Below are 23,312 nucleotides of genomic sequence, written 5' to 3'. Positions count from 1 at the left end.
GCTAATGTGTGGTTGGAAAAGGGTGCAGCAACTCTGTCTGATCAGGGTGATACCCCAGCCAGGGCACAAGGAGAGCATAAAGGTGATTTAATTGTGTTACCGACTGACAGTTTGACAACTTGTAGCAAGAAGGAAAAGATTCCTGAACTTGTTCATGGCCAAGGGAAGGAGACTACTTTTGACCTGTTGTCTAGAAGAAAGTCTGTAGCATCTGTGGTTGCTCAGGGAAGTGTTCCTTTAGAGCAAGCCCTAGGTGAAGAGGGGAAGGGCAGAATTTCTAAGAGGGGTGAATTGCTGCTTAGAGAAGCTCCTAGGGAAAGGAATCCTCATGGTAGCCTGTGCAAGCAGTTTACTGCAACTGAAGGGTGTAAAAGTGATTTAATCAAGAAAGTTTCAGTTCCTAACAGCCAGAAATTTTCTGTTGTGAATGGATCCACTGACTTTCCTTTTGAGAGATCCAGTGTGGGCAGCTTTGAAAAGGTCTCAGGTGGAGTAGAAGCTGTTAAGGAAGTTGAGCAGCCCTATAACCACCTGGCTGTGTGTGGCCAGCTTGTTGGGGAGACAATGCTGTTGGGACAGGAATGTCTCCATGCTGAATCGGTAAGTGAGCAGTCTGTGCTTCAGGGTCTGAGGACAGATTCAGTTACTGGTTTTTCAAAGCAGAACAGTTTTATGGCTGAATGCTTGAGGAGGCAGGGGAGAGCAAGCCAGCTCTCACCCTCAGACTCTTTGGATTTGTGTGGTATCTCTGTAACACGAAGTCCAGCCGTGGAATCCATAGCAGCTAAGAAGTTAAAAGCTAGTGTCTGTGTTGATGCGAATTACTTGGCTGGCAGGAGAAGGAAGACTTGCTAATAGCTGTTAGCACAGAGGGCCCACCCCATCAGCCGGTGATCTCTGTTAAGCAAGAGAAATCAGGGTTTAATCCTGCAGGACAAGAAGGAAAGAGAAGACTGAATTTTGCAAAGGGAAGCCACAGGTTAACCCTAAAATGCCCAATCTCCAATGGTATTGAGCCAAGGGTATGGCATGACAAATATGATTGTAAATGGACACTTGCAATGAATTTGTTGTTATTGCTGATGCTAATTTTTGTAACTAATGTGTTGCTATTGCCAAGGAATGTAACAATGTACAATGTGCCTAATCTTTTGGAAAATCCCTTAAACATGTTGAAAGGAATACATGAAAACACACTTTATGTTGAAGGGCCTTGCTATACTGATGTTTCACAGTTAATGCATGTAAACAATGTTGGAACTTTTCACAGGGCAAAATACATTCCAGACCTGATGTGCTGTATGAAAGGGGAAACTGAGGCACACTACCATATTGCTTTCATGGCTAAATGCCAAGAGTCCTGTACTATGAACAACATCAATATCTACATTGGTTTAATGTTAATTGGGTTCAAAACATTGGCCAAGGCTGGTATGGATAAAGTAGCTGTTTTCTTTAGCTCTTGGCAAGATCACATGAAACATACAGGAACCATGCTGCAAAAGCTAACCAAGTTATACCTTAAGTTTGTAAAGAGATCCATTCATGTTATTGAACATGACTTTGATAAACCATTTCGGTTATACACTGGTGCGGCCTCTAGCCCAACACTAGCTGTAGTGAGACAGACCCAAGGAAAGGGGGCTCTGGGGATGCAGTCAGCGATGTTTTGTCATCCCTTCCTGCATCAATTTTGCGTTGGGGGTGTGACGTTATTGATATAAATGGGGACCATATAGAACATGGGTTGCAACCAAGGTCCTGTAGTGGCACCAAATCCTAAGTAAAGGGGGTCATATAAGGTGTCCAAGACCAGGTTCCGGGTTGCTGGTTATAATTATGCTGTCTGTATGTCTGTATCAATTTTAGTTGAAGTTATGAATGTTGGCTCTATGCTGTCAATATTTCAAGTTTGTGCTGTGCTTCTGGGGGAAGCCTCCCAGACAAGCTGGTGTTAGCTCTGCCTAGCCTGTTTGATGGCCCATTAGGGACCATTAAGGACACAATGGACCCATGGAGAGAAGGCAGACACGCCTTGTGACTCAGCAAAGTATGCAGGGACTGGCTCATGTGACTCAAGGCTCCATTTTGCTGTAAAATTCCACAGTGAAGACAAAGGGATTCTTACACCTGGAAAAGTCTATATAAGCCTGATGCTTCGTCTCCATCTTGTCTTCAATCCTGCTTCTGACCTCTGGAGGGACTTTGCTACAAACTGAAGCTTTACACAGGGGACTGAACGACCCATCCCGGCGGGGGATGTATTCCAGAGACTTAATCTAAAACCTGCAGTTTACTCCAGCACTGCTGCAAGCCTGAACTAAGAACTTTGCCATTACTGTATGTAATTGATTGCATTTAACCAATTCTACCTCTCTTCTCTACCTTTTTCCCTTTGTAAATAAACCTTTAGATTTTAGATTCTAAAGGATTGGCAACAGCGTGATTTGTGGGTAAGATCTGATGTGTATATTGACCTGGGTCTGGGGCTTGGTCCTTTGGGATCGAGGGAACCTTTTTCTTTTATTGGGGTGTTGGTTTTCATAACCATTTATCCCCAGGACGAGTGCACTGGTGGTGATACTGGGAGACTGGAGTGTCTAAGGAAATTGCTTGTGTGACATGTGGTTAGCCAGTGGGGTGAGACCAAAGTCCTTTTTGTCTGGCTGGTTTGGTTTGCCTTAGAGGTGGAAAAACCCCAGCCTAGGGCTGTAACTGCCCTGTTTAAGCAATTGGTCCTGATTTGGCACTCTCAGTTGGGTCCCGCCAGAAACGCTCCGTCACACATGGAGAGGAGGAGAAGTACACTGGGGAAAAGAGTCTTTCTAAAACAACACCCCCACATTATGGCCCCTTTTCTGGGTGTAAGGAATTCTGTGATTGGCCATCTGGCAGTCAGACCTACAGAGAACATTAGCCATATTCCTTTCCTTCAAATCCATATAACTATAGGAAGGCCAGAAGCAGGGGATTGAGTTGTGTTGATTTTTTTTAATTTTTGGAAAATTTATTTCCAATTTTTTGAGTAAAACTATTTTGTTTGAAAACTTTCATTGACATTTTTCAGTGGAAAAAAAAGTGAAAGAAAATTATTTCGTTTTAAATTGAAATGTTCATTTCATTTTTTTAAACACAACGAAACTCATTTTTTCACTGTTCTGGTTTTATAGATTTTCTGTCCCGCCTCCCCCGCTTACCTCAATCTATATTCCAAATATTAAAAAGTGGGGAGTAAAGCAAAAAAAAAAAAGGTGGTACTATAGGGTGGAGGCTTCTCCCCCTTGCTTTCTCTCTTCTTCCCTACTTTTTACATGGGGGAAAAGAAGGAAAAATAAGAAAGTGATGAGGGGAAAAGAGTAGAGATGGAAGGGGTGAGGAGATAAAAATCTAGAAATCAATAATCAAAAAACAAACTTTTCAGTTGCCAAAAACTAAAATGGAAAATGGAAAAAAATGTAGCTAGTATTGAAGAATCCGTGGGAAACATTTTGATTTTAGTGAAACTGCATATTTTATGGAAAAAAAAATCCGTCAAATTTCTTCCAGTTCTACAATATTTTTGTGTCTCTCTCTTTTTTTCTCCTCCATAGGACTTCATAAAACCACTGACATATTTTCCTTACTGGATGGGATTGTTATATAATGAAACCAAAGGCTACTGGCAGTGGGAAGATGGTACAGCTCTCACCACTGATTTGTAAGACTTTGCTATTATTTCCGTGTATTTATTGCAGAATCTTTGCTACAAAGCACACAGGATGCAAACACCAAGGGGAGAGCCATTTCTGAAGTCTGACCTCAGAAGTGTGCGCGCTCGCATGTGTGTATGATTCACTGGATCAGGCCTGCAGTGTAGCATAAATCATCCTGCCTCCCAGTTTGTACCTAGTAGCAGAGAAGGGTAGAATACGTCCTGGACAGAACTGGCTGAATGAAAAACTTCTAAAATGGCCTTTTAAAACAATTTTTTTTTGAAAAACATGTTTGAAAATGTTTGCTGTTTCTGATACTTTTAATCTAAACTTTCTATGGCAATAGAGGTGTTTTGGTTTCTTTTGCTTACACTTTTTTAATGTCTTGGTCACTGAAAAATGGGTTTTGGTAAACAAAAATTTTTTGAAGAATCATTCTGATAACTTCACCAAAATTTTTGAAACCCCCCAAAAAGGATTGGCTTTGAGCCCTGTGAAATAGAAACTTTGACTTTTTTCCTGATTGCTCCCTCCCTTCCACAGCTGTAGTCCTGAGGTTCAGGAAACATCAGTTTTTGTTTTTTTTCATCTGCCAATAATTTCTAAGGGAAAAAAAAATGACTGTAGGTACAATTCCTCTTAATAATTTTCTACATTATTTCTGAGCGGAACACTGAAAGGTTGTGCAGGTCAAGTCTGTGAAGTGTTGAAAAAAGCACTGTTGAATACCAGGCCCCAAATAACTGGTGGTGCTGGAGGTCAGGAATAAGGGGTATTAGTAACCTTCTGCACTGTACTTCACTCTAGTCAACATTACTAGCGTACGGTTCTCATAACCTCATTTCCATGTTTTTTAAAAGCTATTCTGCTCATCACAATTATCATAGAATCATAGACTTTAAGGTCAGAAGGGACCATTATGATCATCTACCCTGACCTACTGTACAATATAGGCCATAGAATCTCATCCATCCACTCCTGTATCACACCTGTGTCTGAGCCATTGAAGTCCTCAAATCATGGTTTAAAGACGTTAAGGTGCAGAGAATCTTCCAGCAAGTGACCTGTGTCCCACGCTGCAGAGGAAGGCGAAAAACGCCCAAGGCCTCTGCCATTGTGCCCTGGAGGAAAATTCCTTCCCGACACCAAATATGATGATCAGCTAAACCCTGAGCATGTGGCAAGACTCACCAACCAGACACCCAGGAAAGAATTTTCTGTAGTAACTCATATGGTAACTATTTATGATTATTGATATGTGACTTGTCTGGCTGAAAACAATATGTCTCTTCATCGCAGGTTTTCAAGTGTGATAAGTTACCATGGTCCATATTGTGCAACACTGGAAAATGGAAAAGCCTTGGGCTATTCTTGTGAAGGCCTAAACTCCTGTATGTGTGAAAAGGGTCTGTTTAGCTGAAGTCTTCTGTAATGGCACAAAAACGAACATTAAAAAGTATGAGGTCCTATTTTGTAGCATCCAGTTTCTATTGTTGCCTATATTTATAAGGCTCCATCTTGTATGGTGCTGAGTATGGAGTCCAACTTAAGTCATCCAACTCCAACATAAGTTATTTAAATTCTGAGCACTAAGGTCCTGTTTCAGCAGAGCACAAAACAGGACAGGGTCCTTATTATGCTGTTAAAATTCTGTGCTGTGCTCACAGAAAGTTCTTGTAAGCTATTATAGAAGAAGATGGCTCCTCTTTCAGTAAGAGGAGCAACAACCACACTCCACTTCACCAACCAGTCTTCTGTTCTTGGCCCTTGCTGCTGCTATTGTTCATCTGTTCCAAAATCCAAACCAGCCTCAAGAGTGTGACACTGCTGTGGAGCCAGCTTGAGGCTACTGCCCTCAGGATTCACCCATCTCCTGTTGCAAAAGATATTTTTTATACAAAAACATCCAGGTTTTACCGCCACCAGCTGCCTCCGACACCTATATCTTCACCACCCAGCCCTGAAAACTATGACCCTTATCCGCTGCACTCAACCCCCAGCACCATGCAGTATAGCCATCCTGAAGTGCAGCATTCATTGAACAGCATTCCAGACAGGACATATGCAAATCTGTGATTGTACCATTCCCCACCCCACCCCCTTGCTCTTTCTGTTTCCCAAGCAGTTGTGTTTCTTTTCAATAAATGAATTTTCTTTTCAATAAATGTTTTTTTTTTGGCTTTGAAAACATTCTTTATTATTGCATAAGGTAAAAGAAACCTTAGCTCAGGAAAGAAACAGGCACTGCAAGTCAGAGTGGAACAGGAAGATGTGGATGTAAAGTCTATGGAGTATTGGCAAAAGCTCAGTGGTGACCCAGGACTAGAATAGCAGAAGGGTTGCAGGGCAGGGTTGAGGGGCATTGGCAGAGCTATATGGGGAGAATGAGACTGGAATAGTAGTGGGTGTAAATCAGGAGCTGGAAACCTTTAACCTTTTGGTCTACCATGTAGGGGGAATAGACATAGTTATGCTGAACTGTGACAACCTTAAATATCTCTTCCTCTGTGACTATGACTACTTTTGACAGCTAAATTCTAAGAACAATGGAGTTGTCAATCACTTGAGTAACACCAGAGAGCACTGGAGACAGATATCTCAGTAGCTGTTCAGAAACATGAAGCTTCCTCCTAGAACTAAGTCATCAAGGTCACAAATGTTTCACCTTCAAAATGAAATTGAAAATCTCACCTCTGACAGCCACCCACACAAACAAAGAATGAATATTTCCTTTGAGCTGGGGGATGGAGAGGCAAATGTGTGTCCTGTGCCTGTCTGTTAAAATACATCTGTTGATTAGGACTGTCAATTAATCACAGATAACTCATGCAATTAACTAAAAAATAATTCACCATTAAAAATTAGCTGCAATTAATCACAGTTTTAATTACACTGTTAAATAATACACTAACAACTGAGATTAGATGAGGTGAACTGAGGCAGCTGCCTCAGGTGCCAGACTGTTGGGGGGCACCACTAGGACCCAGAGTGTAGAAAATTGTGTCTGGTGCTGGTGCATATGTATTCTCTATGCTCTAGATGCACAGAGGTGGTGGAGTGCTGGGCTGGAGGAAGGAGGGCACAAAAGACATAACAGGCAGGCAGGAGAAAAGGTGAGAAGGAACAACAGAAAGCAGCAGGAGCTGCAGGGAGAGAGAGGAGGAGAAGCCTTTTATGTACCTCTCTAGCACCCCCAGGAGCCTGGACTGATTAAAACCAGCTTGTCAGGGAGCTTCCTATTTCCTGCTGCTTCCCTGAACCCACTTGAACAGGACAGGCAGTCAACTGAAGTGGTAGGAGCCTCTTAGGCCTTTAAGAAACTGATATCTTTCCTCACTCAGGCCAGCCTGCTACCAGCCTGCTTATTCGTCCTCTTCAATTGAGTGTTGAGAGCCACTCTAGCTGGCACAGAACAGCAGTCATAAGTGAAAGAAGAAAATGCCCCTCTGGGGCAGCATTCAGAAAAAAAGAAAGAAAGCAAAGGAAGCTTTTCTATCTAAGGAGGAAGGAGATACACAGACACAAATGAGATACATAGACACAAATGTTCACAGTGAGCCTTCTGACCCTAGTGAGGAAGTGAGTGGTGAGGAGCTGCCTGATCTTCCAGTTAGTCAAAGTGCAGGTGACCGGGCAGCTACTGCAGCACCCATATCTCCATCTTAAATGGATGTAACCATGCACATTCAGAAGAAAAGTGTAGATCAGTGTGGTAGAGGTGCAAGAAACAGCTACTGTTGAGTTTAGTTTCTTAAATCTCACTTGAGCAGTAGCCTGACAGACTTTCTTGTACTGCATGGGCCACAGCAAGTGAAAAACTTCATGTTCCCCAAAGACAATGAAAATAGAAGTTTCCATCCAACACATTACTGGCGTGAAATCCCCAATGGTGACAAAGTGGAGAGGCCATGGCTTATGTACTCAAAAACTCAGAATGCTGTATACTGTTTTTGTTGCAAACTCTTCCAGTCTAATATTCCAGCCACATTGGTTTCTACAAGAACAAAGGACTGGAAAAATCTGGCTAGAAATCTGGCATGCCATGATAGGGCAGTAAATCACCAGAGAGCATTCCATAGGTGGAAAGAGCTTGAGATGAGACGTAAAGGCCCCCATAGATGATCAGCATAGATGATCAGCATCAAGAAAAGACAGCATCACAGTCTTTTTACTGGCAAAATGTTCTGAATAGGCTCATTGCCATTGTGAGAATGCTTGCTACCCAAAACCTAGGATGGAGTTGCACTTCAGATCAGCTGCATGTGCCAAACAATGGAAACGTCCTTAAAATTGTGGCACTGGTGGCTGAGTTTGATGCTGTACTCCAGGAGCATCTAAGAAGAGTCACCACCCAAGAAATGGACATACACCACTACCTTGGAAAAACAATTCAAAATGAGATCATACAGTTACTGGCAACAAAAGACAAAGAGAAGATTGTAGCAGATCTGAAGTCAGAAAGATGTTACTCTGTTATTCCGGACTGCACACCTGACATCAGCCATACAGAAGAAATGACTTTAATGGTGTTTTTTGTAACAACAGAATGTAGTGAAAATGTCCCTGCAATGGTGACTGTCAGCATTTTCTAGAATTTATTGACATTGATGATACTAGAGCTGATATGACAAATGTGCTTCTTAAAAAGCTGGAAGCTACGGGAATTGTGATAGCTGACATGAGAGGTCAGGGCTACGATAATGGTGCCAACATGAGAGGAAAGAACAGAGTAGTGCAGACACAGATCTGACAGTTAAACTATTGAGCTTTTTTTTGTCCCATGCAGTTCTCATTCACTGAACTTGGTGGTCAATGATGCAGCATCAGCTTCCAGTGAGGCTGCTGAATTTTTTACTGTAGTTCAAAGAATCTATGTATTTTTTTCTGCATGAACACATTGACGGCAAATTTTGAAGCAACATCTGGGGACATCCTCTCTGACACTGAAACCACTGAGTGCCACACGATGGGAAAATCGAGTGGCGGCGATAAAGCCTATCAAACACCAAATTGGGAAGATAGATGATGCCATAGTTGTCATTATGGAGGATAATGCTATGACAGGAACTGTTCATGGGAGAACAGTGGCAGAGGGAAATGGAATCACTAGAAACATACATAAATTCAAATTTCTGTGTGGCTTAGTGTTGTGGCAGCACATACTTTTTGAAATAAATGTTGTAAGCAAGAGACTCCATGGTGTTGACATTATATATCTGGAGCAATGGAACAACTGGACAAAGCAAAGTCATACCTACAGTTTTACCAGTCAGATGAGGGATTTCAAAACATTCTGAAGAGGGCACAGAAGTTGGCAGAGAAACTTCATACTGAAGCTATTTTCCTACCCATTCAAGAATACAAAAGTCACTGAAGAAGAAGACGTTTTGATTACAAGGCATGGGATAATCCCATAAAAGACCTCAAACAAGAATTCAAAGTTGAATTCTTTAACCAGGTGCTAGATTGTGCAATACAGTCAGTTGAAGAACATTTCATGCAGCCTAAGGAACACAACAGTATATTTGGGATGCTGTATGATATTCCAAAACTCCTCACTATACCTGAAGACCTACACCAGCAATGCATGGCACTAGAGACAGTGTTGACACATGATGACATGCACGATACTGATGCGAGTGATTTAAATGATGACCTGAAAGCCCTTTCAAGATACATTTCAGCAGGATCAACTCCAAAAGCTGTTCTGGAATATATGTGCACAAATAAGATGACCACCCTCTTTCCAAATACTTTTGTTGCTCTGTATATACTTCTAACACATCCTGTAACAGTTGACAATGGAGAACGCAGCTTCTCCAAGCTGAAATTAATAACACATCTACACTCCATAATGACACAGGAGAGGCTGGTCAGCCTTGCAATCATCTCAATCGAGCATGAGCTGGCCCAGAATGTGGATCTTCAGGAAGCAGTTCACATCTTTGCAACCAAGAAGGCACGAAAAGCACCACTTTGATTATTCCAACAGATAAAAATGCCAGTGTTTACTATGCAGAGAAGAAAAATTTACAGTTCAGGCATTTGAAAGTAAAGTGTGACTTAACATTTTTGAACAAGGAATTTTAAGTTGTTAGTTTTCCTTTACTGGGGTAGGTAGCAGAGCAGTACCATGAGAGGAGTAGAACAGGAAGAAGGCAGAATTGAGACCTTTCAAAGTTTTGTCCCAAGCGAGGGGGCATGGGGGCATCATTTGAACTCCCTGCCTCAGGTGCCAAAATGCTGTGGGCCAGCCCTGTCTTCTTTTCAAGGCCACAAATGCAGCCTTTGCCCAGAGAATTGGTTCTGGTATGGCAAAGTCTGTTACCACCTCCCTATTGAATGGAAAACATGGCAAGGAAATAAAGATTATTGTTCTTCTCATGATTCCAGACTTCTTAAGATAGAAAGCAAGGAAGAACTGGTAATGTCTTTTCTTTCTTTACTTACTGTAGATACCAAACCAGGAATGAATGCAGCAATGGGTGTAGGTTATATATTGCATGTTCATATTGCCACTGATAAAATGACGCTGATAAAATGCATTGTATTCTTGGTCAGTATCAAGGAAAACTTGGCAGACAATGCATTACATTAGAGAAGGTAATAAAAGACATTTAAAAACTGACTGAAGGAATCAATGGCAATGTTATGTGAAAGGTCCTGCAGACCAGTGCTTTCCACTGCCACATAACAGATGTGGGTATATGACCAGCAAAGGCCAAGAATGCTCAAGCGCTGTGGCTGCTTGGAATCATTAACCAGGGAAAACACATCCAGTCTTCAGGTATCCACAGGTAGAAGGGCTGTAACTGTAATGCAACCTCTTGAATTCTTTGTGTCGGTCTTCATGGTTGAGGATATGAGGGAGATTCCCAAACCTGAGCCATTCTTTTTAGGTGACATATGTGAGGAATGGTCCCAGATTGAGGTGTCATTAGAGGAGGTTTTGGAACAAATTGATAAACTAAACAGTAATAAGTCACCAGGACCAGATGATATTCACCAGGGTTGATGTTAGGGAGGGGCAGGAATGGTCACATCCCCCTCACCAGATGCCTGGGGGGGGTACATTCCAGAGGGGCCAGGGATGAAGCTGTCCCTGTCCTGTCCCGCCCACCATCTGTGCTCAGGTATGTGCCTGCCTGCTTGAGCTCGCTGGAGTCACTCTGCCTGCCACTGCCGGTGAGTAAGAAGGGGAGCTTCTTGTTTGCAGTGACAGTGCAAAATGGGAGGGCTCAGAGGAGGGAGGAAGGGGAGCAGGAAGGAAGGGGGGGCACCGGGGACACTGGGGATGATCACGGGGAACATGGGGGGACAAGGAGGCAGCATAGGCCAGGGCTGGGATTCTGGTGGTGGGGAGGGGCAAAGAAGGAGCCTTGTGGTCAGCCTAGATGGGCGTCGGGTGGAGGGTGGGGAGCAGCAAGGCCAGGGGCTAGCGAGAGGGGTGAGTGTTTTGGGGAGGCAAAACCCATGGGGGATGGGGGATTTCTGTGGGAAAGCGAGGTTTCTTGGCCAGGGTTCCTCCAGCCACCCAATAAGATAGACAGAAATCCCTGATGTGCTTTTGGCAATGAACAGGATTCCTTTAAAGCCATAAGGGTAGGAAATAGGTATTTTACTTTAAATAAGGCCCTGCCTGAGTTCCAGCTATTGTATGACTGCAGAATCAGACTAATACTTCATGAAGGAAACCAAACTTCTCAAGTGATCTGGGCCAGCCTACTAATATCTGGTGAGCTCTTAAAAGTCCATTTATCCTCCAAATGTTTGTTGCATGTTGATATGAAATTCAAAGGCCTGAGAGGATAGTCCTGTGGTTAAAACACTGGCTTCTCTTGATAAGACCTAAATATTACTATTATTATTTTGCCACAGACGTCCTTTAGGCAAGTCGTTTAGTTTCTCTCTGCCTTAATTTCCCTATCTGTAAAATGGGGATAATGCTTAGCTAAGGAGGGCATGTGATGATGAACTTGTCTGTGAAACTTTGGAAGAATGTGCTATAGAAGGACGGAGTATTTATTAAAATATTAGGAATGAGACTTTAAAGAATGCGTGCTTAAGTTAGGCACATAGGGCATTATCTTGTATCTCTGAATTCTAGGATACTATTGCCGTTGATCTCCATGGGAAGAGGATCAGAGCCCTAAATCCTTACTGAGGTTCTTAAGTAAGTGGCTCAGTTTTTCAAAACACCCATCACTTTCATACTTGAAAAAATGGGTCACGTATTTCAGAGCCTAACTGGGGCACATAGTTAAAGGTGAAAGAACTCTTGGTCTGCGTGTCTGGAGGTTATTGCCTTCTTTGAGGCAACAATTATTGCTCATCAGGCATTTAAAAAAAATCTGCAGCCAACACTTTTAGAACACTTTTTTGCCTCTGTCTTCACAGACAAGGTCAGCTCCCAGACAGCTGCACTCTGCAGCACGGTATGGGGAGGAGGTGACCAGATCTCTGTGGAGAAAGAAGTAGTTCGGGGCTATTTAGGAAAGCTGGACGAGCACAAGTCCATGGGGCCGGATGCGCTGCATCCAAGGGTGCTAAAGGAGTTGGCCGATGAGATTGCAGAGCCATTGGCCATTATCTTTGAAAAATCATGGCGATCGGGGGAGGTCCCGGATGACTGGAAAAAGGCTAATGTAGTGCCCATCTTTAAAAAAGGGAAGAAGGAAGATCCAGGGAACTACAGGCCAGTCAGTCTCACCTCAGTCCCTGGAAAAATCATGGAACAGGTCCTCAAGGAATCAATCCTGAACCACTTAAAGGAGGGGAAAGTGATCAGGAACAGTCAGCATGGATTCACCAAGGGCAAGTCATGCCTGACTAACCTAATTGCCTTCTATGATGAGATAACCGGCTCTGTGGATGAGGGGAAAGCAGTGGATGTACTATTTCTGGACTTTAGCAAAGCTTTTGATACAGTCTCCCACAGTATTCTTGCCAGCAAGTTAAAGAAGTCTGGGCTGGATGAATGGATGGTAAGGTGGATAGAAAACTGGCTATATGGTCGGGCTCAATGGGTAGTGATCAATGGTTCCATGTCTAGTTGGCAGCCGGTATCAAGTGGAGTGCCCCAAGGGTCGGTGCTGGGGCCGGTTTTATTCAATATCTTCATTAACGATCTGGAGGATGGTGTGGACTGCACCCTTAGCAAGTTTGCAGATGACACTAAACTGGGAGGAGTGGTTGATACGCTGGAGGGTAGGGATAGGATACAGAGGGACCTAGACAAATTAGAGGATTGGGCCAAAAGAAATCTGATGAGGTTCAACAAGGACAAGTGCAGAGTCCTGCACTTAGGATGGAAGAATCCCATGCACTGCTACAGAGTAGGGACCAAATGGCTGGGCAGCAGTTCTGCAGAAAAGGACCTAGGGGTTACGGTGGATGAAAAGCTGAATATGAGTCAACAGTGTGCCCTTGTTGCCAAGAAGGCTAATGGCATGTTGGGTTGTATAAGTAGGGGCATTTCCAGCAGATTGAGGGATGTGATCATTCCCCTCTACTCAGCACTGGTGAGGCCTCATTTGGAGTACTGTGTCCAGTTTTGGTGAGTTTTGGGCCCCACACTACAAGAAGGATGTGGATAAATTGGAGAAAGTCCAGCGGAGGGCAACAAAAATGATTAGGGGGCTGGAGCACATGACTTATGAGGAGATGCTGAGGGAACTGGGATTGTTTAGCCTGCAGAAGAGAAGAATGAGGGGGGATTTGATAGCTGCTTTCAACTACCTGAAAGGGGGTTCCAAAGAGGATGGATCTAGTCTGTTCTCAGTGGTAGAAGATGACAGAACAAGTAGTAATGGTCTCAAGTTGCAGAGGGGGAGGTTTAGGTTGGACATTAGGAAAAACTTTTTCACTAGTAGGGTGGTGAAGAACTGGAATGGGTTACCTAGGGAGGTGGTGGAATCTCCTTCCTTAGATGTTTTTAAGGTCAGGCTTGACAAAGCCCTGGCTGGGATGATTTAGTTGGGTTTGGTCCTGCTTTGAGCAGGGGGTTGGACTAGATGACCTCCTGAGGTCCCTTCCAACCCTGAGATTCTATGATTCTATGATTTTTTCTTGATCAATCTATGTTGTCTATTATGTATCACCCTATTATCCTCTAGGTGCTTACAAATTGATTGTTTAATAATTTTTCCAGTATATTTCCAGGTATCAAAGTTAGGCTGATTGGTCTTCTTTGTTCCCCTTTTGAAGATCAGTACTATGTTTGCCCTTCTCCAGCCCTCTGGACTTCCCCAGGAGTTCTCAAAGATATTTCCTAATGGTTCCAAGATTGCTTTAGTTAGTTCCTTAAGTATTCTAGGGTGAATTTCCTCAGGCCCTACTCACTTGAACACATGTAACTTATCTAACTATTTTTTATCCTGTTCTTTCCCTGTTTTGGCTTGTGTTTCTTCTCCCTTGCTGTTAGTATTAATTGTGTTTAAATATTTGGTACATTTACCTATTTAGTGAAGGCATTAAACACCTCACCCTTGATATAATTCATTATTAGCTGCATTTTCCTTCACCTTTCTCTAGCACCTAATGCATTTACAGAAACACTTTTTATTGCCTTTTATGTCCTTTGCTAGGTGTAATTCATGTTGTGCCTTGCCGTTTCTGATTTTGTTCCTACATGCTTCTGCCATTATTTTGTACTTAACCTGCACAATTTGTCCATGTTCCACTTTTTGTTGGATTCCTTCTTGATATTCAGTTTGTTAAAGAGCTCTTGATGGGGCCATGCTGGTCTCCTATTATTTTTCCTATCTTTCCTATCAAAGCCCACATTGAGCGCAGGCAGAAGGGGGAGGGGAGCCTCTCCTGCCAAGCAGCAATCAGCCTGACCACACCCCCATGCAGCTACCACAACTGCCAGTCATCGAGTCAGGGAGCCACAGCTGCAACCAATAGAGGCTGCAGGGACTGCTATAAAAAGAAAGAGTTCAAATAAGGAAGAGAGGGAGAAAGGCCTGGGAAAGCAAAGGGGTGACACTCCTGCACCTGGCTGCCTCCAGAAACACAGCCCGAAGGGGCTGAAGCGGATCACTGAGCCTAACTAGAGCCAGGGGCCAAGAACTGCCATTACTATAGGCTAAACAAAGAAAACCAGTCCCAACAGAGACCTCCTGAAAGACCACAGAAAGAACCTTCACATTGTGATGATTTGCTGCTGTACCTTTAATATTATCTCTCTGAGAAACTGACAGCTTTCCTAAACTTCTTATTCCCTTAGATTTTCATCCTTACCTACCAGTTCTCTGTTAAGAAGCTGTAAGATAAACTAGTCAACCTTCCAATTTAATGTTTTCCATCTCATCTCTGGTGATTCTCAGCATGTAGTTTTCACAGTCTTAGATTCCATGACACTTACATATCAGTAAGTGAGTGATAAATGGAGACTAACTCTGTGTGAAGGCGCCTCACTTATAGATCACTGAATTTTACCCATTGTGCAAGAATCCTGCTCAATAATTACTAACAAAAATCCAGCCAATTAATTACAATAGCACTCGCACTTGATGTACAGAATCCATAAAATACACAAAATTCCCCTGGGGAAAAACAAATGTGATTGCGTATAAAAGGAAAGTGATGTAGGCATAATAATAATTACTTTATTTTCTATAGAACAAGAGTCCTCATGCCAGCATCAAAATACAAGCAATCATGTCAATGCTTGTGACTCTAAAGATGGTTTGTGATACACCTAATGCAAAATCAAATTACAACAGAAAATTGATTGTCACAACTTGACCTTAATACTTCTAATAAAGTAACATCTAGAGGTCCCAATCAGTTATGGGCCTCACTCATATTAGGTGGTGTACAAACACACCATAAGAGACAGTCCCTATGAGAGAGATGACAAATTTAATACAGACAAGACACAATAAGTGGATGAAACAATGAAATGAGGGAGGGAGGACAAGGGTAACAGCAACAGAAGAAAAGTAAACTGTATTTCTTTTTAAGGGTGGAAGTTTCTTTGTCCAGAATATTGGTTTCCCCATGGAGAGAAATGTTACCACTTTTCTACTGAATCCAAACCTTGGCTGGAGAGTCAAAAGGCCTGCTCTTCTCATGACTCCAGGCTCCTCCTGATAGAAAACAAAGAAGAGCTGGTAGAGTATCTTTGTCTTTGGAAAGCTGTATATTCAAAACGGCCAACAGAAGATTTGTCAGTGAAAAGAGGATTGGACAATGAGATTTGGCTTCATTTGGTATCTTGCTTTATGTTGATTTTTTTCTTGAAGGCTAATTACCTCACACCTCCTCTTCTCTCCCCACCATTAGAGGCATAACTGAACTCTAAATAAAATTAAATGGCACCTATTGCAAGGCAAAACCCCAGTGTCATCAGTACTTTTAATATTCAAGGTACATCTATTACTATAGCATAAGAAAAACCTGTACATCACTCCAGGCATTTTTCTCTGTCTCAGAAGTGATTTAGGAGAGATATTGTCCTCTAGACACGCGAGCGAATAGAGATTAACCAACAGAGGAAGCTGTCACAATTTCTACAGCAAACATGCTTGGAGGAAATGAAGAATGTGATCAGTCTGGCAAATGAGTTGATCACCCATGAGGCTGCCTCGGCATATTAACCACATCGTTGTTAGCCACTTCATTGTACCCAATATCCATACACTTGTGAAACCAACAAACACCTGATGCACATACATCCATGAAATGAGCAGGGAGAAGAATTAACTGTCTTTGTCTTTGTACAGGATTTCATAAGCCCTCTCGCAACTTTTCACTGGATAGGATTATCACGTGACAAGACCGACAGGCCCTGGATGTGGGTGAATGGCACAGCTTTCTCCACAGACCAGTGAGTTCCAGACACAGCTAGAAACTTCTCATTTCAATAAAGTGCATTGACAGTGCAATGAGGGGAGAAACCCAAGCTTCAGTAACAAGGAGTGCATTATGTAGTCACTGAAATGTATTTTAAAATTCTATGGGGGCCCAAATCAGCAGAGGATGATGTAAGTTAAAGTTAAGATCTATTGATCAAAAGCTATAGGTGATGAAACACCAAAAGTGGAAGTGAAGTGGGTGCTGCAGGTCAAGAATAAAGTGCATTGGCACAACAGAGGGGAGTAGTGACTCAAAAAAAGTAATTTAGAGAGGAGGTTGTATGTCATGGCTGAGGTGCACTAGCAGTTAAGTGAGAAGTGTGCACACCATGAGATACACTACTCCTGATTGTAGCCAAAGCAGTTATTCCCTGACATTCATAAATACCACATTTATTCATGATTTTTTCAATAATGGACCCTCTGCTTCTCCACAATTGTTTTGTTATTATTAAAATTATTTGTTTTTGCCATATGTTTAAGTTACTGACATGTTTACGTTGAAAAAATGAGGTAGTAATAGAGATATAACCAGAATGACTTTAAGTAACATTTTATTCTATCATAGGTTTGTAGTAAAGAAAGGATACGTTGATGGGAACTGTGCACTTGTCACAGGTGGAGAGCTCTACTCTGGTCCATGCAAAGAGTCAAAGCGCTATATTTGTGAGCAGCTGGTTCTTTTGCCAAAGCCTGACATATCAACATGAGATGGATCATGGAAACCACAAAATCTGGGGCATCACAAACACTGTGACAAATATCCCCAATAAATACTATTGCTCTCATCTTTTCCTCTTCAGAGGCTGCCTTTATGTTGTAAAATTGTAACACACTTTGCTGTGACCACATATTGTTTATGAGTCTGTGTCAAAAGGAGCTGGGAATGGCCAATCAGAGTATAAACCACATGGTTAAATCTGATAAAACACACAAATCTGCCCTCCAACCAGCCGAACCTGGTTTCTTTTTCCTTTTCCAGTTCATTGATAGTTTATTTTAAAACAATAATTTGTTCACTATCTGGTTCAAATAGTTTTCTTTCAATAAATTGGTAAAAAAAATCTAATTTAATTGTCAGCTTTTGTTTTTTGCTTTTACTTCATTGCTTTGCATTCAATCCTAGAAGAACTGCCATGATGAAGCAGTACAAAAACAAAGATAATGTTGATTAAACTAAGAGTACCTTTGGGGAAAAATAGTGTATAGGTTTTCTTTAATAGTGTGGTGGGGTGGACTGAGCTGGCTGTCATGGGCAATCAATATCCATGTCACAGGGGCCAACACGGCAAAGGCAAATTCATGTACTGCCCCTCCCCAATCCATCCCAGCTTCTAAAATCACTAAGGAAAGTTACAGGTGCATCATGAACAGGATGAGAGCAATGGAGAAGCCCTGCTGTGAGCTGTAGTAGTTACCAGGGAAGAGGTTCTCATTGACATCGTTGGATAATTAAAGATGCTGTTACACAAAGTACACAATTAGGGAGAGGATCCCACTACTGTACCATATTCTAGGGACTGGGCATGGTCAAAAGGGATGTTCCTTAACTTCACCACCTCATGACCCAGTCAGTCCCCCTTTGTCCCCATTGGGAAAACGTTCCATGCCAAGAATATTATGGTCTCCTTAGCCCACTTGCTGCAAACCTCATGTCTGCTTACCTAAGTGTGTGGGATTGAATGTGAGATGCTGAAGGCTTCTGGATTGGAATTGTGTGTGAAGGGCTGGCCTTGGGCTTGTTCTCATTGGCCAGCTAATTGTGAATAGGTAGACAGGTGTGTAGAATGATAATTACCCTATGAGTTACAGCTGCGGCTGTGTGGGTTTAATTAACTAATTAGCAATTGTGATTGCTTATCATGTTGTATATAAGAGCATGCTGGGAATGAATAAAGGAGGATGCATACACACACACTCTCTCTCTCTGCTTGGACTTCGTTCCTGCTCTTGCGACGCAACAAATGGTGACCCCGATGTGATACAGACTTGCAGTGCAGTGAACTAGTCAGAACAAGCTGGATCATCATTGAAACAAAACATAGTGAGAGAAGTACAGCTGTGGATGCTTCTCTTTTGAAGGAAATCATCAAAAATGAATTTAAGGAGCGTTACTCGCTGAATCCAGAGTATATAACTGATGTTGTGTATGAAAAACCTTATATCACTATTGAACTGAAACAAAATGTTTCCCAGAAGTCTGCCAAGAGTGTGGATATATCTGACGTGGCTTACTACTTTGAAAAAGATGTCAAAGGTGACTCTCTAATTCAGAGTGGCACACTACAGATAAACACCAGTGAAGAACCTCTAAAATTTGATCAAGCTCTAATCTACTATGTTGATGAAAAGCCCCCAGAGTTTTCCATGAAACGTCTGACTGCTGGTGTTATTGCAGTCATTGTAGTGGTGGTACTAGCAATTGTTGCTGGAATTATTGTACTGGTTATCACTAGGAGAAGGAGAGGAAAGTATGAGAAGGCTGAGGCAAAGGAAATGAATGAAATGCAAAGAGAGCTAAACCCATAACTGAAGTCACTAGAAGACAAATCGTGAACTATCAAGAAGGTAAACAGAACTAAAACAAGACTAGTAGTGTGGATTTAATTTTTGTATATGTTTGTGGTCTGCAGGGAAAAATTATGTGACTTAGTGATCTCTGAAATTCTAATAAGCGTAGATAGGATAAGTACTAGTACCACTGTTGCCAATCTTGAATGAAGATAGTGTCGGTGGCCTGAATTTGATAAAAAGAAAAAAGAGGGACGCGCCTGAAGTCCCAGCGTCGAGCGGCCGGAAAAAAAAAAAAAAAAAAAAAAGGCGCACGGCTTTCACGAGCGAGCAGCTGAGAGCTGCAGGGCGTCCGAGAGAGGAGGCGTGCCTGACAAGCGGCTGGGAGCCGCAGGGAATCAGAACGAGCGGCTGGGAAGCCGCGGGACGTTCGAATCAGGGAGACGTACCTGACGAGCGGCTGGGAGCCGCAGGGCATCTGACAAGGGAGGCACACTCGAACCAAGAAGTGAGTAGCTAATATGGGGACTGCTGCGTCAGCAGATTTGATACACATCACGGAGCGGTGGGGAGAAAAGTTCCCCTCTGATGCGTTATCCTGCCTGTTGCGGTGGGGACGAAGAGGGGGACTTTCCGTTCAATCAAGTAATAAAACTGTTTGGGAGCAGTTGGGCTGTGAGCTCTGGAAATCGGTGGCTCAGGGCGATAAGGAGGTTTTCTCCCTGAGTCCAGTATGGCTCACCGCGCAGAGACGATTGGAGGAGTTTGAGGATGAGAGAAGACAACTTCAGAAAATGGCTGATTTTGCAGTAACACTGGAGCGAGAACTGGAACAGGTTAAATTGATTCTGCATCAGCGAGATCTACAGTTTGAATCTTTACAGCAAGAGCATCTAGTGCTCATGAAGCAGCTCACCTTAACCCAAGAATCATTGCACACCAAAGAGCAGTCCCTAAATGACCTACAGACTCAATATGATGAGCTGGTGGCCAGGTTAAAGGAATTCCAGGGTGATGTTATTTCTAAGGATGACACGATCCAATATTTGCAGAATGAGAAGATTGTCCTAGAGGTAGCTCTGCAGGCAGCAAAAGCAAGCAAAGAAGAACTTGATGAAGGAGCAAACTTCTTAGGTGAAGGTACTGAGGCAGCATCAGAAATCTTGGCACAATTGAGCCAGGTGGAAAATCTGCAACAGGAAAATGCCAGCCTGAAGAAACAGACCCAAAAAGTAAAGGAGCAGTTCTTACAGCAAAAGGTAATGGTGGAAGCTTATCAAAGAGATGCAAGTTCACAGGACCAGCTGATTAGTGCATTAAAATCTACAAAGAAGCGGCTGGATTTGGAAGTGAAAGAATTAAAACGGGAGTTACTGAAACTTCGAAGTGAAAAGCAGTCCATTGATGTTGAATGCTCAAGACTTCAGAAGGAAGTATCCCAGGTTCACCAGCAGATAGTGGAGTTAGAAAGCCACCTCCAGTCAGTGCAAAAAGAACGGGATGCACAAATCGCTGATGGAGGAAATAACCAGGCTTCCCATGAACGGATTCAAGCTTTGGAGATAGAGCTGCAGGCTGTTAGCCACAGTAAGATGATGTCGGAGAAAGAGCTGCAAGAAGTAATTTCACTTACCAGCCAGGAGCTTCGAGAATCTAGCGGTTTCAGGAGAAAGATAAAACGTTTGGAAGAAATAAACAAGAAGTTGGCCCTCGAACTGGAACATGAACGGGGGAAGCTCACTGGTCTTGGTCAGTCTAACATTGCTTTGCGAGAGCACAGCAACATCCCCGAAACAGTACTAGCAGAGAGAGAGGCAGACCTGGTGCAGCTGAATCTCTGGGTTCAAGCAGTCCTACATATTCAAGCTTTACAGACTGCCCTAGAAAGAGAAGAGTCAAAAGTTAATAACCTTAAAAAGCAGGTTGCGGCAGCCAAAGTAGATGCAGCACATAACCGTCGTCATTATAGAGCTGCTGTTCTTGAGCTGAGTGAAATTAAGAAGGAGCTACAAGCCAAAGAACTGCTTGTCCAAACCCTTCAGGCTGAAGCAGACAAACTACACGCTATTATTGAACGTGCTCATGCCTCTTTTAAGGCGCTCCTTTTAAGACAAAAAGGGGGGATTTGCAGTGAGCGGGCAGACGCCTTGGATAAGATGCCTGCCGCTCGGTTGCTGAAAGCTCTTTACGTGCTTAATTGGTTACATCTTGGTAAAAACAGCCAGGTGCCCCCCGCGATTAAACATGTCAGCGGGATGACTGGGGAAGAGCAGGGTGCGGCCCCCCGACCCTCGGTCAAATGGTTTGATTATCAGCAGCAAATATGGAAAGGACCAGTTGACTTGCTAACGTGGGGCAGGGGTTATGTGTGTGTTGCCACTGATACGGGTCCCAGGTGGATGCCAGCGAGGTGGGTCCGGCCTTGGTTGCGTCCTCCGGAGTGACGGCAGGCAGATGCGGAGGAGCCTCATGAGACGCGCTCAGATGTGGCGGAACCAGAGCCCCCGGAGGAGAGCTGTTTGTTAGCTCTGCCAGGACTTTTTCTGTCTGATCCTCCGTGAATGAATTACTCACTTGAGATGATTTTTTGTGTTTGAAAATCTGTGTGGTACCATGCAATTATTATTTAGAACTAAGATTTATGTTTTATGTTCCTTGTTATGTTTTGTGTTGTCTGTTTTCTGGCCAGAATTGTTGTTGTATTGTCATGTGGTTTGATGTTTTTTCTTTAAGACCCCCCCCTCACCCTCAGTGTCAGTTTGATCACCTGACAGCTGAGGGATGTTTCAAAAAAAAAAAAAAGGGGGGGGGTCCTACAAAGGTTACATCATTTGTTTATTGTGTTTTGTTTTGTTCGTTTGATGTTTTTGAAATTATATGTTAAGGATTGAATGGTCATATAGGTTGATCTTATAAAGTTTTAATTTTTTGTTTATGATAGGTTATAATGTTATGCTGTTATGAGTTGCAAATGTTTTATGAATAACATAATATTTGATTAAGATAGATTGTGGTGTTATGCTGTTATAAGTTGAAAATGTTTGGTGAATGTTTTTATCTTGTTTTCCTTTTCCCTTTTCTTTTGATTGTAAATAAAGGGGGGAGATGTGGGATTGAATGTGAGATGCTGAAGGCTTCTGGATTGGAATTGTGTGTGAAGGGCTGGCCTTGGGCTTGTTCTCATTGGCCAGCTAATTGTGAATAGGTAGACAGGTGTGTAGAATGATAATTACCCTATGAGTTACAGCTGCGGCTGTGTGGGTTTAATTAACTAATTAGCAATTGTGATTGCTTATCATGTTGTATATAAGAGCATGCTGGGAATGAATAAAGGAGGATGCATACACACACACTCTCTCTCTCTGCTTGGACTTCGTTCCTGCTCTTGCGATGCAACATAAGTGCTGCCAATGGTTTACATTTATGCCTAATGCTGTTGGGAATAGACTTGCTTTCAACAGCACTAAATGCCACGTGGTCTCAAACAATTCCAATTTGAATGATTTTAGAATCACTGTGGACAATCTGAGGGTCAAGGAGCCCTCCCAATAATTTCCACTGCACAAGAGTGGCCTTTCAAAATCTCCCAGAATCCTCTGCTTCTCAGTTTTGCACTGGGAAAGATGGAATATGTACCCACAGGGCACTGCAACTTACAGAATTTACAGCAGTGGTCCTGGAGATGCAGGACAAATGTGCAAACAGATTGCAGCAGCATGGATGTAGTAGAGATGCTGAACCATTTGTTTTTAAACCATTTCTACCCTACCCATTTGATAACTAATGGCTCATTTCCAAAGTGCAAACACAGCTGTGTTTTTATGAAATATTGTCTGTGTATAATGGAGCTGATCCTCTCAGTTATTGCTGTTGGGATGTTTCCAGTTTCCTGTAAGGTGGGGTGACCAGCAGGGCCGGCTCCAGGCACCAGCGCAGGAAGTAGGTGCTTGGGGCAGCCAATGGAAAGGGGTGGCATGTCTGGGACTTCAGCGGCAATTCGGTGGTGGGACCCTCAGTCCCTCTTGGAGGGAAGGACCGGCCGCTGAATTGCCGCCAAAGAATGAAGTGGCACGGCAGAGCAGCTGCTGAAGTGCTGCTGATCGCAGCTTTATCTTTTTTTTTTTCCTCTTTGCCACTTGGGGCGGCAAAAATGCTGGAGCCGGCCCTGATGACCAGGTTAAAAGCATCAGTTACACTGTGAAGCACAGTGTAAAAAACATAGAAAGAAACAAACAATTTCAACTGC

The 23,312-nt window shown here is 42.9% G+C and overlaps 3 protein-coding genes across 3 annotated transcripts in view; all 3 read left to right on the top strand.

Moving 5' to 3' along the window:
* The window catches only part of LOC120394394 (oxidized low-density lipoprotein receptor 1-like), a 28,249-nt gene extending 10,984 nt beyond the window's left edge, over positions 1-17,265 (top strand). Inside the window, exons 4-6 of the mRNA XM_039518631.1 lie at positions 15,663-15,811; positions 16,424-16,527; positions 17,124-17,265. Of these exons, the coding sequence (XP_039374565.1) occupies positions 15,663-15,811; positions 16,424-16,527; positions 17,124-17,265 (395 nt within the window). The remainder of the gene's footprint in view (positions 1-15,662; positions 15,812-16,423; positions 16,528-17,123) is intronic.
* Positions 17,266-18,532: 1,267 nt separating this feature from the next.
* LOC120394393 (epithelial cell adhesion molecule-like) lies at positions 18,533-19,205 on the top strand (the record flags this gene model as incomplete). The annotated part of the gene is made up of 1 exon (XM_039518630.1): positions 18,533-19,205. A coding segment is annotated over one exon (552 nt), but the record flags the coding sequence as incomplete, so codon positions are not given.
* On the top strand, positions 19,172-22,030 carry LOC120394392 (golgin subfamily A member 3-like). The gene is made up of 3 exons (XM_039518629.1): positions 19,172-19,244; positions 19,748-21,277; positions 22,008-22,030. Exons 1-3 carry the CDS (start codon positions 19,172-19,174, stop codon positions 22,028-22,030), a joined length of 1,626 nt encoding a protein of 541 aa, XP_039374563.1.
* The last annotated feature ends 1,282 nt before the right edge of the window (positions 22,031-23,312 follow it).

This window comes from Mauremys reevesii, unplaced genomic scaffold, assembly GCF_016161935.1.
Source record: "Mauremys reevesii isolate NIE-2019 unplaced genomic scaffold, ASM1616193v1 Contig55, whole genome shotgun sequence".
NCBI classification, from domain to species: Eukaryota; Metazoa; Chordata; order Testudines; family Geoemydidae; genus Mauremys; species Mauremys reevesii.
Note: the sequence above shows the minus strand (reverse complement) of the source record. Positions and strands in the feature narration are given on the sequence as shown.

Bases quoted from the DNA above. Each gene is read 5' to 3' on its own strand.
- LOC120394392 (XM_039518629.1), top strand. From the start codon at position 19,172: ATGTTTGTGGTCTGCAGGGAAAAATTATGTGACTTAGTGATCTCTGAA. The intron at 19,245-19,747 runs GTACTAGTACCA...TGGGCTGTGAGC, and splicing joins AATAAGCGTAGATAGGATAA to TCTGGAAATCGGTGGCTCAG. The intron at 21,278-22,007 runs GTAAAAACAGCC...TGTTTATGATAG, and splicing joins GCTTAATTGGTTACATCTTG to GTTATAATGTTATGCTGTTA.